This window comes from Phalacrocorax aristotelis, chromosome 19 (genome assembly GCF_949628215.1).
Source record: "Phalacrocorax aristotelis chromosome 19, bGulAri2.1, whole genome shotgun sequence".
NCBI classification, from domain to species: Eukaryota; Metazoa; Chordata; class Aves; order Suliformes; family Phalacrocoracidae; genus Phalacrocorax; species Phalacrocorax aristotelis.
Window position 1 is genome coordinate 2,973,119 of NC_134294.1, and position 21,314 is coordinate 2,994,432.

At 40.6% G+C, this 21,314-nt stretch overlaps 1 protein-coding gene across 4 annotated transcripts in view; it reads right to left on the reverse strand.

Moving 5' to 3' along the window:
• Positions 1 to 21,314, reverse strand: part of PRDM2 (PR/SET domain 2) — a 76,392-nt gene that overhangs the window by 17,049 nt on the left and 38,029 nt on the right. For 2 of the 4 annotated variants that reach the window (XM_075113665.1, XM_075113666.1), the window contains exons 7-8: positions 7,385 to 7,495; positions 1,636 to 6,004 (exon numbers count right to left, since the gene is read on the reverse strand). In XM_075113665.1, coding sequence (XP_074969766.1) covers positions 1,636 to 6,004; positions 7,385 to 7,495 — 4,480 coding nt within the window. Of the gene's footprint in view, positions 1 to 1,635; positions 6,005 to 7,384; positions 7,496 to 12,620; positions 12,680 to 21,314 lie in introns of all 4 variants that reach the window. The other 2 variants (XM_075113669.1, XM_075113667.1) reach the window with 2 other exon arrangements.

The following is a 21,314-nucleotide window of genomic DNA, read 5'->3' on the forward strand; positions in this document are numbered from 1 at the left end:
TTATGAACATTACTTCATAATCAAAAAGCAAGAAATCTTCTAAGCATTAAGTATGCATTGAACCAGTAAAGACTGCAAGCTGCCAGAGTATTTGAGACAGTCAAGGAAACCTTACCCCTAGGTAAATTGTTATTTAGCCCAAATGCTATTAAACAATTTCCATATGCACAGATTTCCAAGTACTTGTTAGTTTGCTTAAGGTCAAATGATTAATTTAGCTGGAAAGATGTGTCATTCTGGCACCATGTAAAATATGAAGTTTCACACATAACACTAAGGGAGCAGCTGATGAGAATTAAGTAAATGAAGATGTTTACGTCCCAAGAGAACAGGCCTGGTAGACAGTTCTTGTTCCTTAAAGGCATTTCTTACACCATTAGCCTCCAAATTCCAGTAACATTTTTCTCCTTCAACACGTCCTAATTTAGCCATTGACTATTTTAAGTCAAATACCCCTCTAGCACTTTGGAGTAATTCTCCTACATTGCACCTTTACTTTACGAAGTACTTCCTCAAAATTTTCACCTAGGAGGTCTTCACCCTAAGACACACAAGCTGCAAACGGTTTGGATTTTGACATTTCTTGACAAATTCCACTAGGGGCCACTTGTTCTGAAGGAGGCTGCCAGTTCCTCCCCCTCCTTCGCCATCACTTACTTTGATTAAAAAAATACTACCTTCAGCCATAAATCTGGGGTTAATCCCAGCCATGCACTGCAAAGACCAAAACCAAAAGGACTCTGAATTACCAGCGAGCTTTGTGAAAGTTACTCGGCAAACCAGATACCTCTTTCCAAGAATGACAGGGCAGGAGCCTGCTAATAACAGGCATAAACACTTTGCAAAATACCCGATTGGTTTGAGAGACTAGATGAAGACGTAAATCGGGACTCAGGCATGTAGATTAAAATTTTATTTATTTATTGAAGTATTACCCTTTCTTGTGATTAAAATGCTTCTTCTCAAAAAGAAATAGAACTTTAATTATAAAATTTGTTTATACTGAAACATAAGAGCATGATACTTCTAACAAATTTACATGTTCATGTAACTTTTCTTACACATCTATTTCCCTTATATTAAGTATTTAATGATCTGACTCAATTAGTATGCACATACATTTTTTGAAGTATTTGGTCATGGTTCAGTGTGGTTTTTTTCTGTATATACGATATGCAGAGAACGCTTTTTATTAAAAACTAACAATGCAAGTTGAGTGAGTAGAAAATGCAGCCATGATTTTTAGCTTAGCGAACCGCCATAAACTAAGCCCAGAACGATTCTGGGCCACCATACATGTTAGATATCAAATACAAGGTTGTTGTCTCCAATAACATTAACGACGTTCAGTTTATTTGCACTCAGGCACTGACATTTTTTTTTTCCAGAGTTTTCAATTCAGTTTATAATTAAAGACATTCTCTATACAAACTATGTATTATTTCATGACATGACAAAATGCATCAAGTATGTACATCATGCCTCAGCATGACTGAGCTACTTAACCACGTTTTAGGAAATGCAACCTTTTTTTTTTTTTATTTAAGTATGAGAAACTCAAAAAAGACCAAAAAAATTGGCAGAACTGCAACCAACGTGCTCCTGTGTTGTTTCAACTTCAAATTAAATGCTTACCTGAAATCTTTTAGTTCTTGCTTTGTACTGCTTTCATCTCTTTTGTTTTCTGCTGCCTCTGCATTTGCCGCCTGCTGTAGGCTTCGGGTAATAGGTCCTCCAATCCTCTCTCTAGATTTTACAGTGAATCTGTCTGCCTTTTTCTTACTTGCCACAGCAGACTTACTTGGCAAAACAGCTTTGTTATTCCTTTGTATTCTGACGTGCAACTTCCGGGATGCTTTGCTCGAGATTCCAGAGGAATTGTTCTTAGCGACCACCTTAGTTTTTTTCCCATCGACGTGGGACATTTTGGACACTCTTACAGGACTAGAGTTCCTCAGTGATGAAGATGAATTTGGCTTCTTAGATCGAATGGGAGGTACAAATTTAACGTTTTGTTTCGATTTGAAGGACGCAGAGGGAAGCTGGGTTTGTGCGGGTCCTGAGGTTCGTGCTCTCGTCTTGCCCAAGTGAGGCTGCATGCTCTGCATTTTGATCTCTGCATCGGCTGTTCGCCTCCGCTGGTTGGTGCCTTTTTCACCGCTTGCAGGTGAAGAACTTGCACTTTTTTTTGAAAAATTCTTTTTAGATGAGGGAGAGATGGGTTTTTTGGGACAGCTATACGACGCATGTTTGTTCAAACTTCCAATATAAGTGAACTCTCTATTACAGTAGGGGCAGATGTGCGGGTCTGACTCGGATGGATTATTTTTCAATTCTGCCTTCTGCTGGGCAGATCTCTTTTTCTGCAAGATAGCTCTCTGGACAAGCTGGTTTTTCTTTCTTAATGCACTTATTTTTAGTTTATTTGAGGACATTTTGCTAATCTCAACATTGAAATTAAGTCTTTTAGGCTGACCCATTCGTCTGAAGGCATTCTTTCCAGGGCCAGCTATAACCACCATGCCATTCTTAGGCTGCACTGTCTGTTTCAGTGGTACTGGATTTTTTTTAGGTGTGTATCTCTTTTTGTCACTGGCAGAGGCGCAGGCCAATATATGTTTGTGTAACTCAGGCATGTTATCAACACTCTTCCCACATTTTGTGCATCGAATGGCAGTAGTAAAAGTCTGTGGAATATTGTGGGTAGTGAAGTTTGTTGCAGTAACTCCGATACCCATAGGATTCCGATGGTGATACTGAAATGGAGGTGGTTTAAAGCTTGGGTAGTGTTGATTGAGGCCCATACGAACATCTGGATCTTTAGATTTGACTCCAGAAGCCATTATTTTTATAGTAGTATAAAGCTCTTCGGAGGAATCATTTAGATCTTCGTCTTCCTCCTCTTTAGAAGGTTCCAAAGAATCTTCTGGCAGGCTCTGCATGTGCTCCACGTTTGCCTTACTGGGATCAGTAAAATTCTGGGGTCTCAAAGTCCCACTTTCAAACTCATGATGTGTGCACTCTTTGTCTGGATGGAGATCCCGCTGATGCTGTTGCAAATTGCACAAAAAAGCAAATTCCTTTTTACAGACCGAGCAAACAAAGATATTTCCTACTCCATGAAGCAGAAAGCGATGTTCCGACAAGTCTGTTTTACCCCTAAAAAGCTGTACACAGAATTCACATTTGAAGGGCCATTCTTCAGCATGAATGGACAGATGCTTCGTTAGGTCTTTAATGGAAAGAAAAGGTGATTCACAGACATTGCACACAAAGCTTTTGTTGAACGTTTCCTGCACCACTACTGATTCACTTGAACTATGAGGATCTTCTCTTGCTTTCTGTTGTTCGTTTTCAGCTTCTTCCTGTTTTATTATTGGGAGAGTATTTTCAAGATTATCAGCAGAGGAAACAACAGAAGAAACTACAGAAAGAGGAGGTGGAGATGGAGATGACGAAGATGAAGAGGAGGAGAAAGAGGAGGAAGAGGAGGAGGAAGAGGAGGAAGAGAGCGTAGGAGGACCAGGTGAAGCAGCAGAAATAAGAGGTTCAACAGAAGGAACAGGAGATGGAGAAGGAGAAACCGTAGGTGAAAGGACAGGTAGCGGAGACTGGGTAGTAGTGTTAGAAAGTGGCGATGGACAAGAAGAGGTGTTAGTAGCACTGGCAGAGACATCTGGAATTGATAAGGGCATTGTCGGAAGAAGGGGAGGAGGTGATGTAGCAACTGTTAACACAGGCGGGCAGGGTGGTGGGGAAGGAGGATTGGTTGGTGTTAGCAAAGGAGGCAGCTGGCACGTGGAAGGTACAGCAGATGTCTGTGGCAGAGGGGAAACAGAGGAACTAAGGGGCTGAGCGTCAACAGATGATGCAGATATTCCAGGATCCATGTCAGGTTCTGCCTGAGGCTCCATGGATTTGCCTGGGCTTGTGCTCCTGTTTACACCGAGGGTGCTTTCTGTGGCTGCATCCGTTCCATTATACTCGTTCAGCAGAACCTTCTGTAACATGCAAGTAGTTGGTTTCTTCTTTTTAACACCACTACAGGTTGGCTGTATGGAATTTTCTCTATATTCCCTAATTTCAGCATCGCTGCAAGGCTTCTTGTGCACACTTAAATCTAAAACAGACTCCCAGGGAACCTGATTCTTACTTTTGACATCAGACCTTTGTTTCACACCACTAGATAAATCCAACGGCTGCTGGTTGCACACACTGCCAAAAGTCGGAGCTGCTGTCCAGTCTTTTGATACCTTATAGTCTTCAAAGCAAAGAGGGCTCAAAGTCTCTTTTTCCTCCCTTCCAGACAAGCTCCAAGCAGGTGAGTTGCTGTGGCTTTCTAACTTTGGCATTTTTGAACTCCGAATATTATCATTCCACACAGTTTTTCCCTCACCTGATTTGACGAAGTCTCGAAGTACTGGACTGTGCTGTGGAGAACTGGGAGGAGAGCTGGTCCTTCTTTTAAATCTACTGGATACCGGAGGCAAAATAGGTGATGACGTAACAGAAGGTCCTAGTTTAGAGATTTCACTTGATGGAGTTATCTTCTTACTGTCCTGTGTCTGAAGGAGCTGTTTTAATTTTGATGACAAATAAACACCTTTTTCTTTATGAAAAGGCAAGCTTTCTGTTGAAATGCTAAGAGGAAGGTTTAAAGAGCTAGTAGGTGTTATAGGTTCTGGGTCTATTTCAGTTTTTATTTTTGGTACTAGAGGAGGGCTGGCAGTTCTCCTCTTTTTGGATTCATTGCTCCCACTGCTAGAGGGTTCCTTAGGAGGTTCATTCACATGTGCCTGTGTAACCTTTAAATTTGAGGAAATTTCCACCGTGACTGGACTGATTATACAATTTAGTCCATATAAGTCTGCAGAGTTGGACTCCATCTGAATCACGTCACAATTGCTAGTGCTGCTGTTGGACTGAATTTTACCATCAATGTAATAATTTAAGTTTTCAGAGATATTGCTGGAAATATCCATAATATAGACATCATCTACTTCACCTTCCTCTTCTATTTCCGTACTTGCTATATATACACTCTGGACTGGTGGGGCCTGCTCTGTCTGAAGTGGTGGCTCTTCAGTAAAGAATCCTTTTCTTCTGACACCTTTGGGAATAAGGTGACGCTCGTGAACCCTGCGCTGATGCCTCCGCATGTTGGTGTGAGTTCCAAAAACCTTTTTGCAGTATTTGCATGGATGCAATTCTTTGGGCTCCTTATTTTCCTCAGCAAAAGCAGAGTTTGACATTTCTTGGGAAACTTTCTCAGAATCCAAGACAACAGTGTCTTGCGCAAGACTGGAAACATTCAGGTCATCTTTAAGACCATCATCCACAATTACTTGGTTATCAGCAACGTTATCCAAGTGTTGTGATGACGTTAGTGTTAAGAACGGTTTCCTTTTTGGCCCTGCCTCATGGCGTCGCTCATGTCTCCGCCTGTTAATCTGAGTACCAAAGGCTTTCCCACAATATCGACACTTGAAAGCGTGGTTAACAGTAGATATATGGATGTGCATGTGGCGCTCAAGTCCTTGCTTTGTTGTAAACTTCCTCTCACAATGCTGACAGGGAAACATGAACGTTTCCTGAACGTCACCATTTGATTCACCTCTCGCTTTGGGAATTTTCACAACAAGCTTTTTCTTCGGAGAGCTTTCTGGAGAGTCTTCCGATGTACTCTTTTGCTCTTCCATAGAGTCTAGCTTTTCTTCACATATCAAAGGCATTTCAGCATTTTCTTTAGGCATACTGGTGTCTTCTAGCTCCTCTTCATCTTCCTCATCTTCATCCTCCTCCTCTTCATCATCATCTAAATCATCTGATGCGCAGCTTATTGCTTCTCCTTGTTTGTCTTCAGTTACCATTTGTGGTTCACTGGTAGGGCTGGGGATCATCAGCTTTGGAAGTACATCTTGATTTACCATTTCCTGAATCACGGCTGTTTGTTCCAGGGACAGCACAGCAGAAACAGAAGGCGTTTCATCTTCCTCTTTATGACCTGATACACAAAGTATGAAGAGAAAAACATGAGTCTTTTTTAAACAAACACTTAAGTATGCTACATCTATCTTCTACCTCTTCCTCTAACACAACATATCCAACATTTATGACCCAACACTATTTCTCACCATCGTGATTCATTTCTGCGACTGGAACCGTATTGAAAAATTTCCTTTCTGGAACTTCAGCAAAATGTAGGCAACTGCCTATACTTAACAGAGGGTCTTTGGACTGAGCATTGTGGCCAAGAAACCCAAACCAGCCTGAAGAGCACCAGAACATTTCAAGAAACCTCCCAAAAAACTTTCCCGGACCTTTTTTTCGGGCAAATAAATGTCAGGAAAGTACAGGAATACATACAGATAAATTACATAGGAAACCTGCCAAGCAAGTTTTGGATTGTGACCATTTCCCCCAAATTAACAACAACAAAACAGTCTGGATTTGGACTGTACTGCATAGCAAGGTGTACCTTGTATCTTTCCTTCCTTTATATCAGATTTTCTATTAGTCATTGCCTGAATGGCTATTTCCTACACTTCTGAATCAGAGCCTGCACACATCTCATTTACTGGTGTGGACAGACTCTTTATTCACGCCTCTGCATGCTAGTCTTGCCTATCTGCTGTCAGATAGATCCATTGCTGAAGAAAACGACTTTGCTGCCAATATACACAATGCTGCAGAAGTGGTTACATGTATAGAGCAAGAAGTTCCTCGCCATTCCCTAGCTGGGGCGTAAGACACCTGGAACAGTGGTGCACATGGTGTGCAAGCAGAAGGGACAAAAGAATGAAGGAATGGAAGAGTTATGGGTCAAGAGAAGTTCAACAAAAGACGACTGAAAGAAATCAGTACCTATACAGGGCTTTAAACAGCAGCGGCAAGTTTTACGTCCTTGTAAAACAGACAAAGAGCTATATATTTAAAATATCTTTCAGGCATTTTCACATACACATGATGTGAAAGGCAAGCCAATTTATAAACAACCTTTGCGGATCATTTTTAGGACAAATAGCATGCTTAGCGAGTCGGTACATTAACACTATTTTTCTTTCCCCTTGACACTGACTTCTGTTAAATAGCAATAAATAATGACTGTACAACTAAGCTCCAAAGACATTATTTTAGAATAAGGTCTTTGCTCTTTGTTCTAAGGAGTCTGGATTTATGTCTAAATTTTACAGTACATTAGTTTTCCCTCTGTCAGAGTTGCATGTTTAATGACATACGTCTGATATTCAAGTTTCTTACTAAAAAAAGTTTGGGCAAACGTTCACTTTGCTACACTAACATAATATGCTGACATACTAAATGTGACAAAAAGTGTCCTTTGATTGAAAAGGATAGAAGGAAAAAAAGACACTTGATAACTCACCCTCTTTAGAATCCCTCATATCTGCAGAGGTAGAATCCAAATCAGCCTTTTTCTGTTTTGTATCCGCTGCCTTCTTTCCCTTGTTTTTACCTTCCTGAGTCTTTTTCTTTCCTGAGGGGAAAAAACCCAACATTTATTATTCCTGTTGAACACTTTTTATTTTTCATATTTGAATGGCAGAATTAAAACACCCAGCTTTGGAATATTACGCACTTCTGCAGAAACCCTATTTTCCTGAGGAATACGAATCCAGATCAGTAAAAAGATCATCGTTCAGATAAAGCAGTAAGGCTCTAGAGCTGAGAAGAAACTAAAAGTAAAGACAACAATGGGCTTCTAAAAACCTATGGCTCTGAAATACCTTACTCACTTTCAAAGCAGACTAGACTAACAGAAATGTATTGTCCAGAGCTAACCAGCTCACATCATACAGTTACCCAACACCTTCAGATAGCTATCAAATTACTGTATTTCATACAAGTATATGGAAAATATTAAATTTCTTCATATACTGTTAATCCTTAATGTTAATCTGAATGCCTTAGGAAGTAGAAACCCATAGAGGCTTCTCTACTTGTATGAACACTCTCAATAACAACTTGAACAGTTATAATAAAAGCAATGAAGTAATAATTCAGCCCCCTCAGCTGGAAGACAGGGAGCAGAACGGAGCACACATAATCCAAGGGAAAATGGTGAGCGACCTGCTACAGCACTTAGACACACACAAGTCTGTGGGGCTGGGTGGGATCAACCCAAGGGTACCGAGGAAGCTGGCGGGAGTGCTCACCAAGCCACTTCCCATCATTTTTCAGCAGTCCTGGCTAACTGGAGAGGTCCCAGTTGACTGGAGGTGAGCAAACGTAGATGGACTGGACGCCCATCTACAAGAAGGGCTGGGAAGGAGGATCTGGGGAACTACAGGCCAGTCAGCCTGACGTCAGGGCCAGGGAAGGTTACGGGGCAGATCATCTTGCGTGCCATGACGCAGCACTTGCAGGATAACCAGGTGATCAGGCCCAGCCAGCATGGCTTCATGAAAGGCAGGTCCTGCTTGACTAACCTGATCTCCTTCTATGACAAGGTGACCTGCCTAGTGGGTGAGGGAAAGGCTGTGGACATTGTCTACCTGGACTTCAGCAAAGCCTTTGACACTGTCTCCCACAGAATCCTCCTAGAGAAGCTGGCGGCTCATGGCTTGGATGGGTGTGCTCTTCGCTGGGTAAAAATCTGGCTGGATGGCCGAGCCCAGAGAGTTGTGGTGAAGGGAGTTAAATCTAGCTGGGGGCAGGTCACAAGTGGGGTTCCCCAGGGCTCAGTGTTGGGGCCAGCCTTGTTTAATCTCTTCATTGATGATCTGGACGAGGGGATCGAGGGCACCCTCAGTAAGTTTGCAGGTGACACCAAGCTGGGCGGGAGTGTTGATCTGCTCGAGGGCAGGAAGGCTCTGCAGAGGGACCTGCACAGGCTGCATCGATGGGCCGAGGCCAAGTGTATGAGGTTTAACAAGGCCAAGTGCTGGGTCCTGCCCTTGGGTCACACCAACCCCAGGCAACGCCCCAGGCCTGGGGCAGAGGGGCTGGGAAGTGCCCGGCGGAGAAGGCCCTGGGGGTGCTGGCTGACAGCTGGCTGGGCATGAGCCAGCAGTGTCCGGGTGGCCAAGGAGGCCACCAGCCCCCGGGCTTGTGTCAGCACTGGTGTGGCCAGCAGGAGCCGGGCAGGGATGGGGCCCCTGTGCTCGGCCCTGGGGAGGCCCCACCTCGAATGCTGGGCTCAGGTTTGGGCCCCTCGGGACAAGGGGGACCTTGAGGGGCTGGAGCGTGTCCAGAGAAGGGCAGCGGGGCTGGGGCAGGGTCTGGAGCACAAGTGTGCTGGGGGGCGGCTGAGGGGGCTGGGGGGGTTTAGCCTGGAGAAGAGGGGGCTGAGGGGAGCCCTTCTCGCTCTCTGCAGCTGCCTGAGAGGGGCTGGAGTGAGGGGGGGGCTGGTCTCTGCTCCCAAGTCACCAGTGACAGGGCGAGAGGGAACGGCCTCAAGCTGCGTCAGGGGAGGTTTAGGTTGGATATGAGGGAAAATGTCTTCACCAAAAGGGTTGTCAAGCCCTGGCACAGGCTGCCCAGAGAGGTGGGGGAGTCACCATCCCTATAGGTATGTAAAAGACACGTAGATGTGGTGCCTGGGGACACGGTTTAGCAGTGGACTCGGCAGCGCGAAGTTAACAGTTGGATTTGATGATCTTAAAGGTCTCTTCCAACCTAAACAATTCTACGAGTCTATGATTCTATGAATAACATTATGAGAAGACTAAAAGCAGCATGATCTTGACCAACAGGCAAAGACAGCAAAACCAAATTAGATGGAACTGGGTAACAGTAAAATATGAAGGTATTTCATCATGTCCACTGACACAAACAAGCTTGCTAACATTTCTGTTAGAAAAATTAAGAAGCGTGTATTAGTTGCACAGGATGATAAACACAGCAAAGATGAAGGCAAAATAGCATTATGGAAAGACCCAATCAGTGACGCAAGATATAAAGACAATGAAAACTTCATTTACCAATACTCTACAAAGTTATACTGCTTATTTTTTCCATTACTCAAAGATTCAGTCCTATAATATATAGAAATTATGATAAGGACTGTGTAATAACAAATGAAACATTAAGGTCTTCCAAATTCAATTCATTGCAAAGACCATATTCTCCATACAGAATAGTTATTTTACATACAACACTGTGGCTGAGACACCAGTCTCCTCTGAAACGTCACACTTCTACACACCACCTCTATAGGAGCAAGAATTGTCCAGAAGCAGCAATCCAAATTAGTCCTTTGCTCCCTCTGACACACAAAACACTACTTTTTAACGCATGACCCTGCCCTCTAACCAGAAGTATGCATCATAGCCCTAAATCCATTTCTTATTTAGAAGCACATTCTTCCAACTCACAATCCCATCGACAAGTTCTTCCTTTTCTTCCTCAAAAATATTTTTCACATCTTGAGCCAAGAAACTAAAATGCCTTTAAAAAATGTTCCTCTATTAAAACTGAAAATTTCCAAATATGCATCCCCTTCCAATAGAAGAGATCAGAGACGGGTCAGCTTTAAAAGGAAATGTTTGTTTTTATTTGAACATTCTATTCTATCTAAATAATCGGCTGTATTTCCTCTCAAGGAGCTCAGATTTCACAGGCTCTCCCCAGATTCTGGTGTATTTCAGTTTCATGTATATAATTACCTTTTTTTTTTTTTTTTTTTTAGTTTTCTTATTCCAATTTAACAGTTTTTAGTCTGAGAAACTGACAATAGTCACTCAGAATGAATTTTTGTCAGCCTTGGAAAATACGCGTGCACCCTTCCTAAAGTGAACTACCAATTATCTCATAATGTCTTCAAATATTGTAATAATCCCTGTGTCTGAACCTGCCGTAAAGAACCAACACTGCTTTATCTGACAATGCAATATTCAATTGTATTTTATACCAAACACCTGCAAGTTGTCAGAAGACTTAGCGTATACTTTAGTGTTCACGCAGGCATAAGGAGTTTAAGTGCATCTTGACCTGACGGGCTACTGAATGTCCAAATTTGAACATAATTTTTTATTATCAGCACCCCTAATGTTTGTAACTACAACCAGTAGTACCGAGATCTGAGTATGAAGGATTTCAAGTATGTTTCCAGAAATATCTGTCAAGTCACCTGGAATCACTCCCGTACAGTAGCACAATCAACAAACTGTTCCAATTCTAGTTAAAATGTCTAAACGTGAAATTTCAATACATTCTTAGGGAATCAAACAAGCACCACAATACACCTTAGGAGCGACGTAATGAAACGTATTTAGTTACTGGAACCCTTGAAGAGCTATCAACTTTTTTGCAGACTGCTTATTGTTTGAAGACCAACATCAGTATCTTGACTTAAATGACAAAATTCTAGAGTCACCTCTCACCTCTAACAGGTGAGACTGGAAACCACACGGAAAAGATTGCTCCACAGGCCCCCTTCATCTACACCAAACTCGGCCACAATCAGAGATGATAATTTACTAGATAGTGCAGCATATGATAGTATCGCAGATGAAGTACCGGGGCAATTCTACATCTAATTCTACAGCGGCACTGAATTTCACAGAGTAACGACAGGTTACTGTAAAAGCCTTCAAACTAAGACCCAACTAATTCTTTCTTAAATTAAGATTAGAAATATATTGTGCTCTTTGAAGTGTGAGACAAAGTACATAAAACCAACAGTAAAAATCACTCGTAAGTGCTAAAGCGCGCATACGTTTTCCAAAGTGTCATCCATTTACAGAATACAAAATTTATAGCACCTCAATTATAATCTGGGAATCACTAGAATAGCAGGATTTGTACCCAAAATGGAGTTTTTTCAGTCACATACTTTCTTATGCTATTGACGGAAAGAGGATCATCTGCAAGTTCTCTTGCCACACTCCGTGAAAAAAAAAAAAAAAAAGAAAAAAAAAAGAAGATGGAACCTGCTCACGATGCAACCTGCTCACTGATAGAGCTGGAAATGTTTCAAGTTCTTTGCCTTTAAGCATAAACACACTTGAAGATTCATCTAGCACCTACATGCCCTTATTCAGAATAGTGAGCAAAACTGCTTGCGTACATACGTAATTTTAGATGCATCAGATCAATTTCTGACACATATCAACTGGAGATACCAACCGATTTTTGATGTTTTCCTTTTACCACTTTAGTTCGTTCATTTTCTAGGTTGCAGCTTTCTTCATAAAGGTTAAAAGAATCCACTCTACTCAAGCATGGCAAGGACTGTCCCAGATGCATCCACTTTGTGGCCCTGAATGCTCAATAGCAGATGCCCAGGAAGAGAATTTAAGGATAACAGAAAAGTGGTGATACATCATTGATATGCTCTCCCAGCTTTCACATGTCTAGAGTTCAGGAACTTTTGAAAATATTTAATAGCTTTTGATAGACTTTCCTCCATGAGTTCTCAAAGTGCTTTTTAAATCCATGTAAACCTGAAAGATTTGCATAATTTTCTTCCTGCAGGTTTTCAATGAAAACGCAACCTACTGTTCTGATACAAAGGATATCAATGAGTAGCCCATGGTCTGTCCCTTAATTTTCTTACAGTTTAAGAAGTCAAGAACTAACAGAAGCCTGCAGGAGGGGGAAAATGCCTCAGAACACAGAACCTGGTGGAAGCCTGAGTATAAGTACACACGTGCACTTACCATCAGGTTCCTGAAGGGTCCTACATGGCTGCTACTGCCAGCTGGATCCTCCACTTGGTCTAAACAAGAAAGATACAGGAATGAAACACAGGGAAAGTGAAATGGAAACAATGACAAAAGAATAAATGAAGGGCAGAACTTAATATATGTGTATGTGCATTAAAAGAATTGCAAAAGAAAGATGCAAAGGAAAATGAATGAAAGAAACAGATGGAAAGTAGCTACTTGTCTACAGCAACAAAAGATCTAAAGAGGAACGCATCAATTTTCTTGTAACTTAAACTTTAAATATAGCTCCTTTTTCTCCCCTTTCCTTCACTTTTGTAGAACGAATGTTATCTGCCTTTACACCTTTACAATACCTGCGTAACACTTAGCACAAACGTTGCAATAGGCACAGGAGATCGCACGCACACTACTGCCCATGTCCAGATAATCGGCTGACGCTTATGCTGTAGTCCCACTTATTCTGGAGTTCACATGACAACAGAGTAAGGTTTTAAAAGAGGATAATAATCTTTATTTGCCCATACTTCATTTTATTGGTCAAACCAAGACATCTCAAATTAACCTACAGTTATCTGTGCTCGCATTTTTGCTGTTAACCAAAATACTAATGGAACTGTAAAACCACTGAGTTATTTCTGGTGGGATGGGATAAACATACTCAGATGCCGGGAGGGAAGAAGTTAAACACAGTCTATCCATACATTGGAGCTGAATTCCATAATTAAATATTGCTAAATTGTGGAAGATATTAGTATCTTTAATAACCTTTAAGTGCTGCACCAAACTCATTCACAGTTAAGATCGTAAAGGACACACACATCTGATCTCCAACACTGTTTTGATCACTTACAAGAAATATGAAAGATAGACATTTGCCTTGCCAGAAGTCTTGGGTTAATAAGGGAAAAGAATTACTGGTATGAGCTTCCGGTATTCCTTTGAAATTTATAGTCAACAACTAACTGCAGCCCAGTAACACATCCACCCCACAGCCCATCCGTGACGTCGCTTAAAAGTACCACCGATACCTGGCCAAGTCTCAAGTCTCCTGGAAGACAGCGGAGAAGCTACTCCAGAGACCTCTTGAAAATTATTCTTAAGAGCACAGGCGAATGTAGCCACCTTGAAAGGGTATGGCTCGAGGGAAAAGGACAAACTGGCATGTTACACTCTGACAGACAGCGATCACCACACAGTTTCACGACATAAATTACAGTGTAATACTATAAACCCACTAGTCAAATCCCTTTTGGGACTGGTTCAGATTAGCAGAAGTTTGCATCAATCCCACGCAATAGTTGCTACTATTCTGTAAATCAACTTTTGAATCTTTTTCCTCCTATTTAAAAAAAAAAAAAATATCAGTATTTTGGCATTGGAGAGAATGAAATAAAGACTAAGTGCATATACAAGCTAAGAAAAAATCCTTACAGAAAATTCAGCAGAAGATGACTGCATGACCATTTCCACATTATTCTGATTAATGAATTTTAAAATACTGATGCAACTTGATTTTTAATTCAAGGAGCCGTTTGCTGTGCACCAGAATTCCTCTGTTCCTGTATCTAGAATAGTGGTAGATGTTATGCTTTTCAGACTAAATTCTTCAAACCTTCAGGCATCTGTAAAAATCTGACTAGTTGTTTGTTCTGGAAGACAGGCTAGAAAAAATGAATGCCTTTTACACACAAAAAAGTCCATATCCAAAATAACAGCATAAATTGCTCCAAAAATTTAAATCCAAGTTGTGTTAGCTGGAGAAGCATAAAAAAAAAATATGTAGAAACATGTTACAGTGACTTCTTAGAATATTGTCCAACTGTGAATGTCATTGCATACAAATGTTAAAGACCGTACATATTTAATGAATGGAATTGATTAAACATTAAAGTAACTAAGCACCAAAAAAAGGTATTGAGTTCAAAATGCCCATTATGCAGATGTGAACACTAAGGCTGTTCTTTTAACTCATCTTCCTCTGCTAGCATTTGAGTTCATTTTGCCTTTTTTTTTTTTTTTATTCCACCATTAGCCACCACTCATTACCTAGTGAAATGATGTTACTATTATCTACCAGCACCTGCTCAGACAGCAAAGCTAAATCACAAACCACTTGGCTAAACAAACACCAACATACGTGTGTGGTAAGAGCTGCTTACGGTCACTGAGAACAGCTAAGAACTCTTAACATGTAGGGAAAGCTGGTAGGTATGATGTGCCTCATATATATGAATATATGTATATGAGGATTATTCATGTAATCATGGGGATTACAGAAATTTGCTGAAAACACGACCTCGAACCCACAAGGGTCTGCAAATATTTTATGTGAAGATCTAAGCCAACAGCCACATTTCAAAGCACATACTGCAGGTTCATTGCAGAGTTACTCATTTTTGAAGAGGGGCTGCATGTTAAGCACTGCAGACTTACACCTCCATCATATTACTGCATCAAAGAATCTTTGACTTGCAGCACCCACCATCTCATGGCCTATGGTAATTAAGCCAGCTGTAAATTGTTGTCCAAAGTCTTATGTGATCTAGGACAGGTGAGGTTATTCTGCTACATTGTTCAAAATGTCACACTGCAAATTCTTGGAGAAAGAGGAAGAGAGAATAAAAATAGTAGGGCTAAGTCGCAAAGCCAGTAAATACTAGGCCAGGAATAGAGAAGACGGCAACCTTGAAAGAAAGCACCTCAACAATTCTGCTTCATTGAAACAAAGTTACTTATATGTTATGACATCAGCTGCCAGTATTTCTTACATAACATTCTGTTAACACAACAATAAACCAAAGTTCCTTTTAACTACTGGTATTTAAATACTGCTTTGAAATTTGGTTAGAGCAAGCTTAGGTGAAGAACTCCGAAGCGTACTTCTGAACACGCGCGCACATTGTTACCTGGGGAGGGAACATCTTTTGAACTCAAAAGCTTCCAACTTGAAACGAAACAAAACATGAAGCCACTGCCTACCAAGCGCTTTGGGGAAAAATGCTCTTGTACTGGCATGAAAAATTGCTGCAGAACCCAACAGGCTGCCGCCCAAGACACCAAGGCCCAGATATTCAAGTGCTGCCACAGAACAGCTTTGGTGGTAGTTTTTTTTTCACAGACTGAATTGGTACGAGTCAAGGGAGAAAAAGTTTGTGTTTTTGTTTTACTGTTCATGTAAGATATGCTATACTAGGAGCATGTTCCTTTGTCCGTAGAGATGCATCCCACTTGCTGGGACACACACATAAAACCCTTTCTAACACCCGTTGACAAAATTCTTCCCCCGAGTAGGAAGGTACCTCCCTCTCTCCGATTCAAAAATACAGAGTAAGTATGACAATGTTGACCAACTTCTCCGTTTTCAAGACTAAGTCTTTCTAAAACTGAATGTTAAAGAGTAAAAGGATGGAAAAGCAGCATTTTATTCATATTCCAGCAACTCTAAGTGTGAAATTCAAGTCGTACAAGGCACAGCTCAATTTCTGAAACAAACATTTAATTAAAGGGGGTGTCAATTAAATCTGAACAGCTACATACACAGTATGATGAAGAGGCCTATTTCAACGATACTGTCAAATACGTATAAAAATGTGCAGAAAAAGACAACATTTAAATGCCTTTATTACGCTGTTTTCCTCAATCCATCATTATTAGAAATAATTAGTGAAGCATTTTTCTTGCAATACCATTATGAAGTTATCAGATAAAACTAGGTTTTGGAGGCATAATTTTAGGTACTGTTAAGAAAACAGAAGACTAAAATTGACATGAGCTGTTTCACAATGTACAAAAATTACCACAACACGATTTTAACTTCTGACTCCTGAGAACCACGAGAATCATTTCAAGCTATAGAAGACCTTAGTTCTGTATTGTCAATGTGTCCAAATCTAATATATCAAATAATTTTAAAGGTGGAGAGGCATAATACATATAGCTATATACTTTGGAAATAATTGGAAAAATCTTGGAAATTATCTATAGCTGCAGTCCCATCCCTGTACTATAAAACTGGACATTCAGTCTATGTTGGCCTCACCGTTCTCTGCTGGATTGCTTCCTTCCACAGCTGGAGGCTCGTATTATCTGTCAGGCCTTGTGCTTTGCACAACCCCGCCACTGTTCTCACGACAAAAGCGCGGCAGGACACTGCACTTGAACTGCTTGTGATCCCCATGTCATCGAAATGCCAGGGGCTGACCACCCTTGCCGTCGTTCAGCTCTCCACATCCTTTCACCGCGGGCTGGTAGGAGAGGCAAGAGCAGCGCATGCACGCAGTCTGTCCTGCAACAGGCTCACGTGTGTCAAGAGATGCTGAAGGTCTCCAGGAGGGTTCTTTCAAAAGCAAAAGTTACAGAACCAAGGCCTCTGTAGAGGAACCGCAAGCCCCATTGTTTCAGATAATCTGTTTTCCCTCGCTATAACTCAAAGCTCAATGACCACAAACAGCAGCAGCAGAAATAAATGGCTGCTTGACATCAAGAATAAAAGCAAATACAGTGAGCAAAGGTTCTTCTGTAAGTTTTTCCAGCACAACTTGCACCACCTCCTCCTCCTTAAAAAGACACTTCCAAGCTTACATGGTAGAATCAGGAGAAAGAGGAACAGAATAAGCACGGAAGACAAGCTTCACAGTGATTCTATTAATATCAAACTGCCTGTTGTATAAACATATTGCTGCACATTAACCATCACCTCACGTACAGATAGTAGCATTTTAATCACTGCATTTTCCAACCAGATTATAAATGTTGCAATAAAGTCTCACCTTGGGAAGATATCTCAATACACCTGAAGACAGATGCACATTCACCTAACTGGAAGTGTGCATTAAAATATGTTTGTACCAAGCAATAAATATCCATTTTACAGAGAAGAAATAGAGCAAGGCTTTTACAGAGACTGTTAACGTGACATTTGCATAACAGATGAACTTGTTGCCATGGAAAGTATAAGAAAATTCTGAGCAGGGCTATTTAGAACACCAATTTCTGCAAATGTTTGGCAAAGTCTCCACTTTAACAATAGCACTGAAGTTCATGTTACTGTATCTCACCACAGAAGTCTTAAATTACATAATAATCAGTACAAGAAACATTAGCACGGCATCATAGGGCATCCCATGCCAACATAAAGAAATGATGCAACAGTTTGCAAGAAGCAATAAGGAATATATTGCCATTATATGGAGTTCTTCATGAGCCCAGAAAAGCTTAGCTGAAGCTATTGACAAAATCCAGATAAACAGATTAAAAAAAAAAAAAAAGGTTAGGCTGAAAAATCCTACGAGCAGGTAGCCTATCTTAAATGTGTGGCATTACCAGTCCACAAAAATTGAAATAGGAATTGTCTCCAGTCTTCTTCACACATTTTATGTTTTGTAAATTAAATGATGTACCATCACCTTCTGTAACAAAAAGGGGGGCAAAAAGTAGTTTATATTATCTGTTTGCAACAGCATGCCATCCACATTTGCAGCAGCTCATTCAAACCCTTAATGTTATACTCAGGTTAGTCAGAAGGCATAAGTCATAGGAAGTCTTAAGTTCACAGGCTAGACTTACTCATCCATAACAACTTAAGTAGTACAGAACGTCACCTATTACAAAGTCTGGCAAACAAACATCCACAGGGTTTAATTCTACGCAATTCCAACCCGCACAAGAGCTGTGATGAACCAATTAAATGTAAATAATTAAACATAGAGCTTTTATCATAGCAAGATTTAAGGATGTTACTTGTGACCCATGCCAATATTTCTAAAACTAAAACAGCAGACACAGTACACAAATACGCAGGCTTGCTCTAGAATTTGTCAATCACTCAACATAGTTCTGTATTTCTACCTCCTACCCTCCCTAATAACGCAACCTCCCACCATTCACTACGAATTCCTAGGAAGTTACTTGATAGCTAACCACAGCTACCATTGACCCAGCCAGCCCGTTACAGAAACCAGGATAAACAGCCTTCTCTATAGTTATATTCCATTAGCTTTTATTTTGCTAAGCATCAAAACAAAAAAAGGAAACAAAAAAAAAGTGACAGCTGGCATACAGATTTTCCAGAAATAACTGTTCTCTACATTTAGCCAGTTTTTATGTACAATTCAGTTAAAAATAGAGCATCCAAATTTGTATTTAAATACAGAGAATTAGTCAAAATTTAAACCTCCAGTTTAATGAATATGAACTTTTACTTGAATCCAGAAAGTGTTGCTTCTACATTCACTATAGCTCTCCCCAAAATGTTTTTCTGACCCTGAAATGAAGCTACACTCAGGTAATTAAGAAATAACACATTTTGACAGCATCATTTGCAAGATAATGCAAATGAAATACCTCACACAACTATTTGTACCACAAAGTTTAAAATGATGACTACTAGATCAGTCTGCCTTTATCTGTAATAAATAACCCAGATATCTGTCATGGCCCTATCTCGATCACTAAACATTCGAGAAGGTTAGATCAAAAATATCTGGGGTTTTTCGCTAAGTTATCTTTGAAGGTAACTCCTCAGGACTTTGCCTGCCATTTTATTCTGCTGTTTGTCAAACTGGATGTGTTCAGGTTCAGTAGTGGTCACAGCAGTAAGCGGCATTTAAAAAGACAGGAAAAAAAAAGCGCAGTTGCATGGAAGACCAAAAATGCACAGTTTATCCAAACATTTGTCCAGACATGGGCTATGGCTTCACTTGGAGAACGCAGCTGTACAAGGGCTACAATTCCCAGGAAACAGGACTGCCTTTGTGTCTAACCAGAGCGCCGGGATTACTGCGACAGGAGTCTCCAACGCTGAGGAAGCAAGAGCAAAGCCTCTCACAGATGTAGGATCCGGACAGCGCTGCTACCACCAGATTAAATCTCCCATGGATAAAATTAAACCCCTCAGAATTGCTACAAGGTCACACTCAACATTTTTTATTTGCATTCACTCAAATTTGTCCCGTTATGCGTTTTTACCCAACTGAATCCTTTTCTTTACCATACCTACAATGTGTCATTTGTCAGAAATTTTTCTCCAACAAAACAGCAAAGTATTCTCAGAAATATCCCCCTTTCTGTTTTACAGTGTATTTCATCCCCCTCCTTGGCACACATTTCCAGTTTTCTTTCCTTTAGCCTCCTTATTCTCTTATTTTTCTCCGGTACGACTTGCAGAGGCAATCTTTACTTTGAGGGATTCAACAGGAAAAATCTCATAGGGCACACATTTTTGCTGATGACAATCTTTTCTTAATGTTGTTAGCAGCAAACCAATAGATTTGCAACAGATTCATATCTTGCATTTTGAAAAGGGAAAACTACTCTGGAAAATTATTCAGCAGTATTTCCCATAGCGCACACTCCCTTGGTTGCCCTCCTTTTACCAGCACACTCCAAAGTGCCAAGGTATCAGTTCTGGCATGCAACGCAGGCTTGCCTGAAACAGTATTTCTTCTTTCTGTTCAGGTTTAAAGGCTATTATTTACTGCAAGCATAGCATTATTCATTTCCCTGAGCTTTTTGCTCAGACACTGAGAACAGAGATGTAAAAACAATATATGACAAATGACACATGCTCATATTTGTACAAGGTACAAACGTAACATGATTAACAACTTAAATAGAGATGACAAAAATGGAATTACCAACTACCTACTACAGTAAATACACAGTGCGTTTCCAGTAGTCCCCATTAAAAACACTCTAGCATTTTATGAACTGGGTCTCCAACCTGACAAGGAACATCTTTAATTGTTAATAAGCAGCTACCGTCACGACACATTTACAGGCACAAAAAAAAACTTCGCTTCTCTGCATCTGTTAAATTTGAAAAGACTCATCTTCCAGCTTCAGAGTGACAATCCAAGGTCATAGGGCAGAATATCACTGCAGGTCCTTTCTAATATATAACAGTAGATGAAGGACAAGGGTAAACATTATGTAAATTCATTATTTTAATGTATAACATAGCCCCCAAATCATTTTTATCTGCTGAGAAACTGTGAAAGATTTGCTTAGCTTTCTCTGTGAAATCAAGTGCTTCATTCATTTCAGCTGCAGCTCCTTGATATTTTCTTAAGAGAAATGCTTTTCAGTCTCTCTGATAACAGAACATATATTGAATTATATCTCCAAAGCAACTCGAAGTGCAATTCTCCAGCTGCCTGATCAGTGCATTTCTCAGGACGCAGAAGAGTACTACAGGGGAACAGCAACAGCTGGCGCTCACGTTAACAGAACCCACAAGTTACTAAATTTACAGTTTGCCCCAAACCAGATGACAGCAAACTAGTATCTGCTTAATTTATGAAATCAAGAAAGGTCAATACGCTCATAAAGTCACAATAGGGAATGGCAACTTCATTTTTCACATAAAGTGAAAACAAATCCCAGTCAGAGCACCGATGTGTGTCTTCCACTCAGTTAACTGCTACATTCAAGACTAACTTGTTTAGATCAAGTTAGACTTGAAAATTGTAGCAGTTTTTTGCACTCATCTTTTCATAGCGTAAAATGTCAACAGAATACAAAAATAAAACATCACTGAAAAGTAACTCGGACATTTTCCTTTGCAGGCGAGGAACCAGAAAACGTGAGAGTGGAGAGACTGGGGGCTGGCACTTAGCAGTTAAGGATTCGGTAGCTATGAGCAAAGCTTCAGCACAAAGTCCACTTGGCTTTTGCAATCCCTGACAA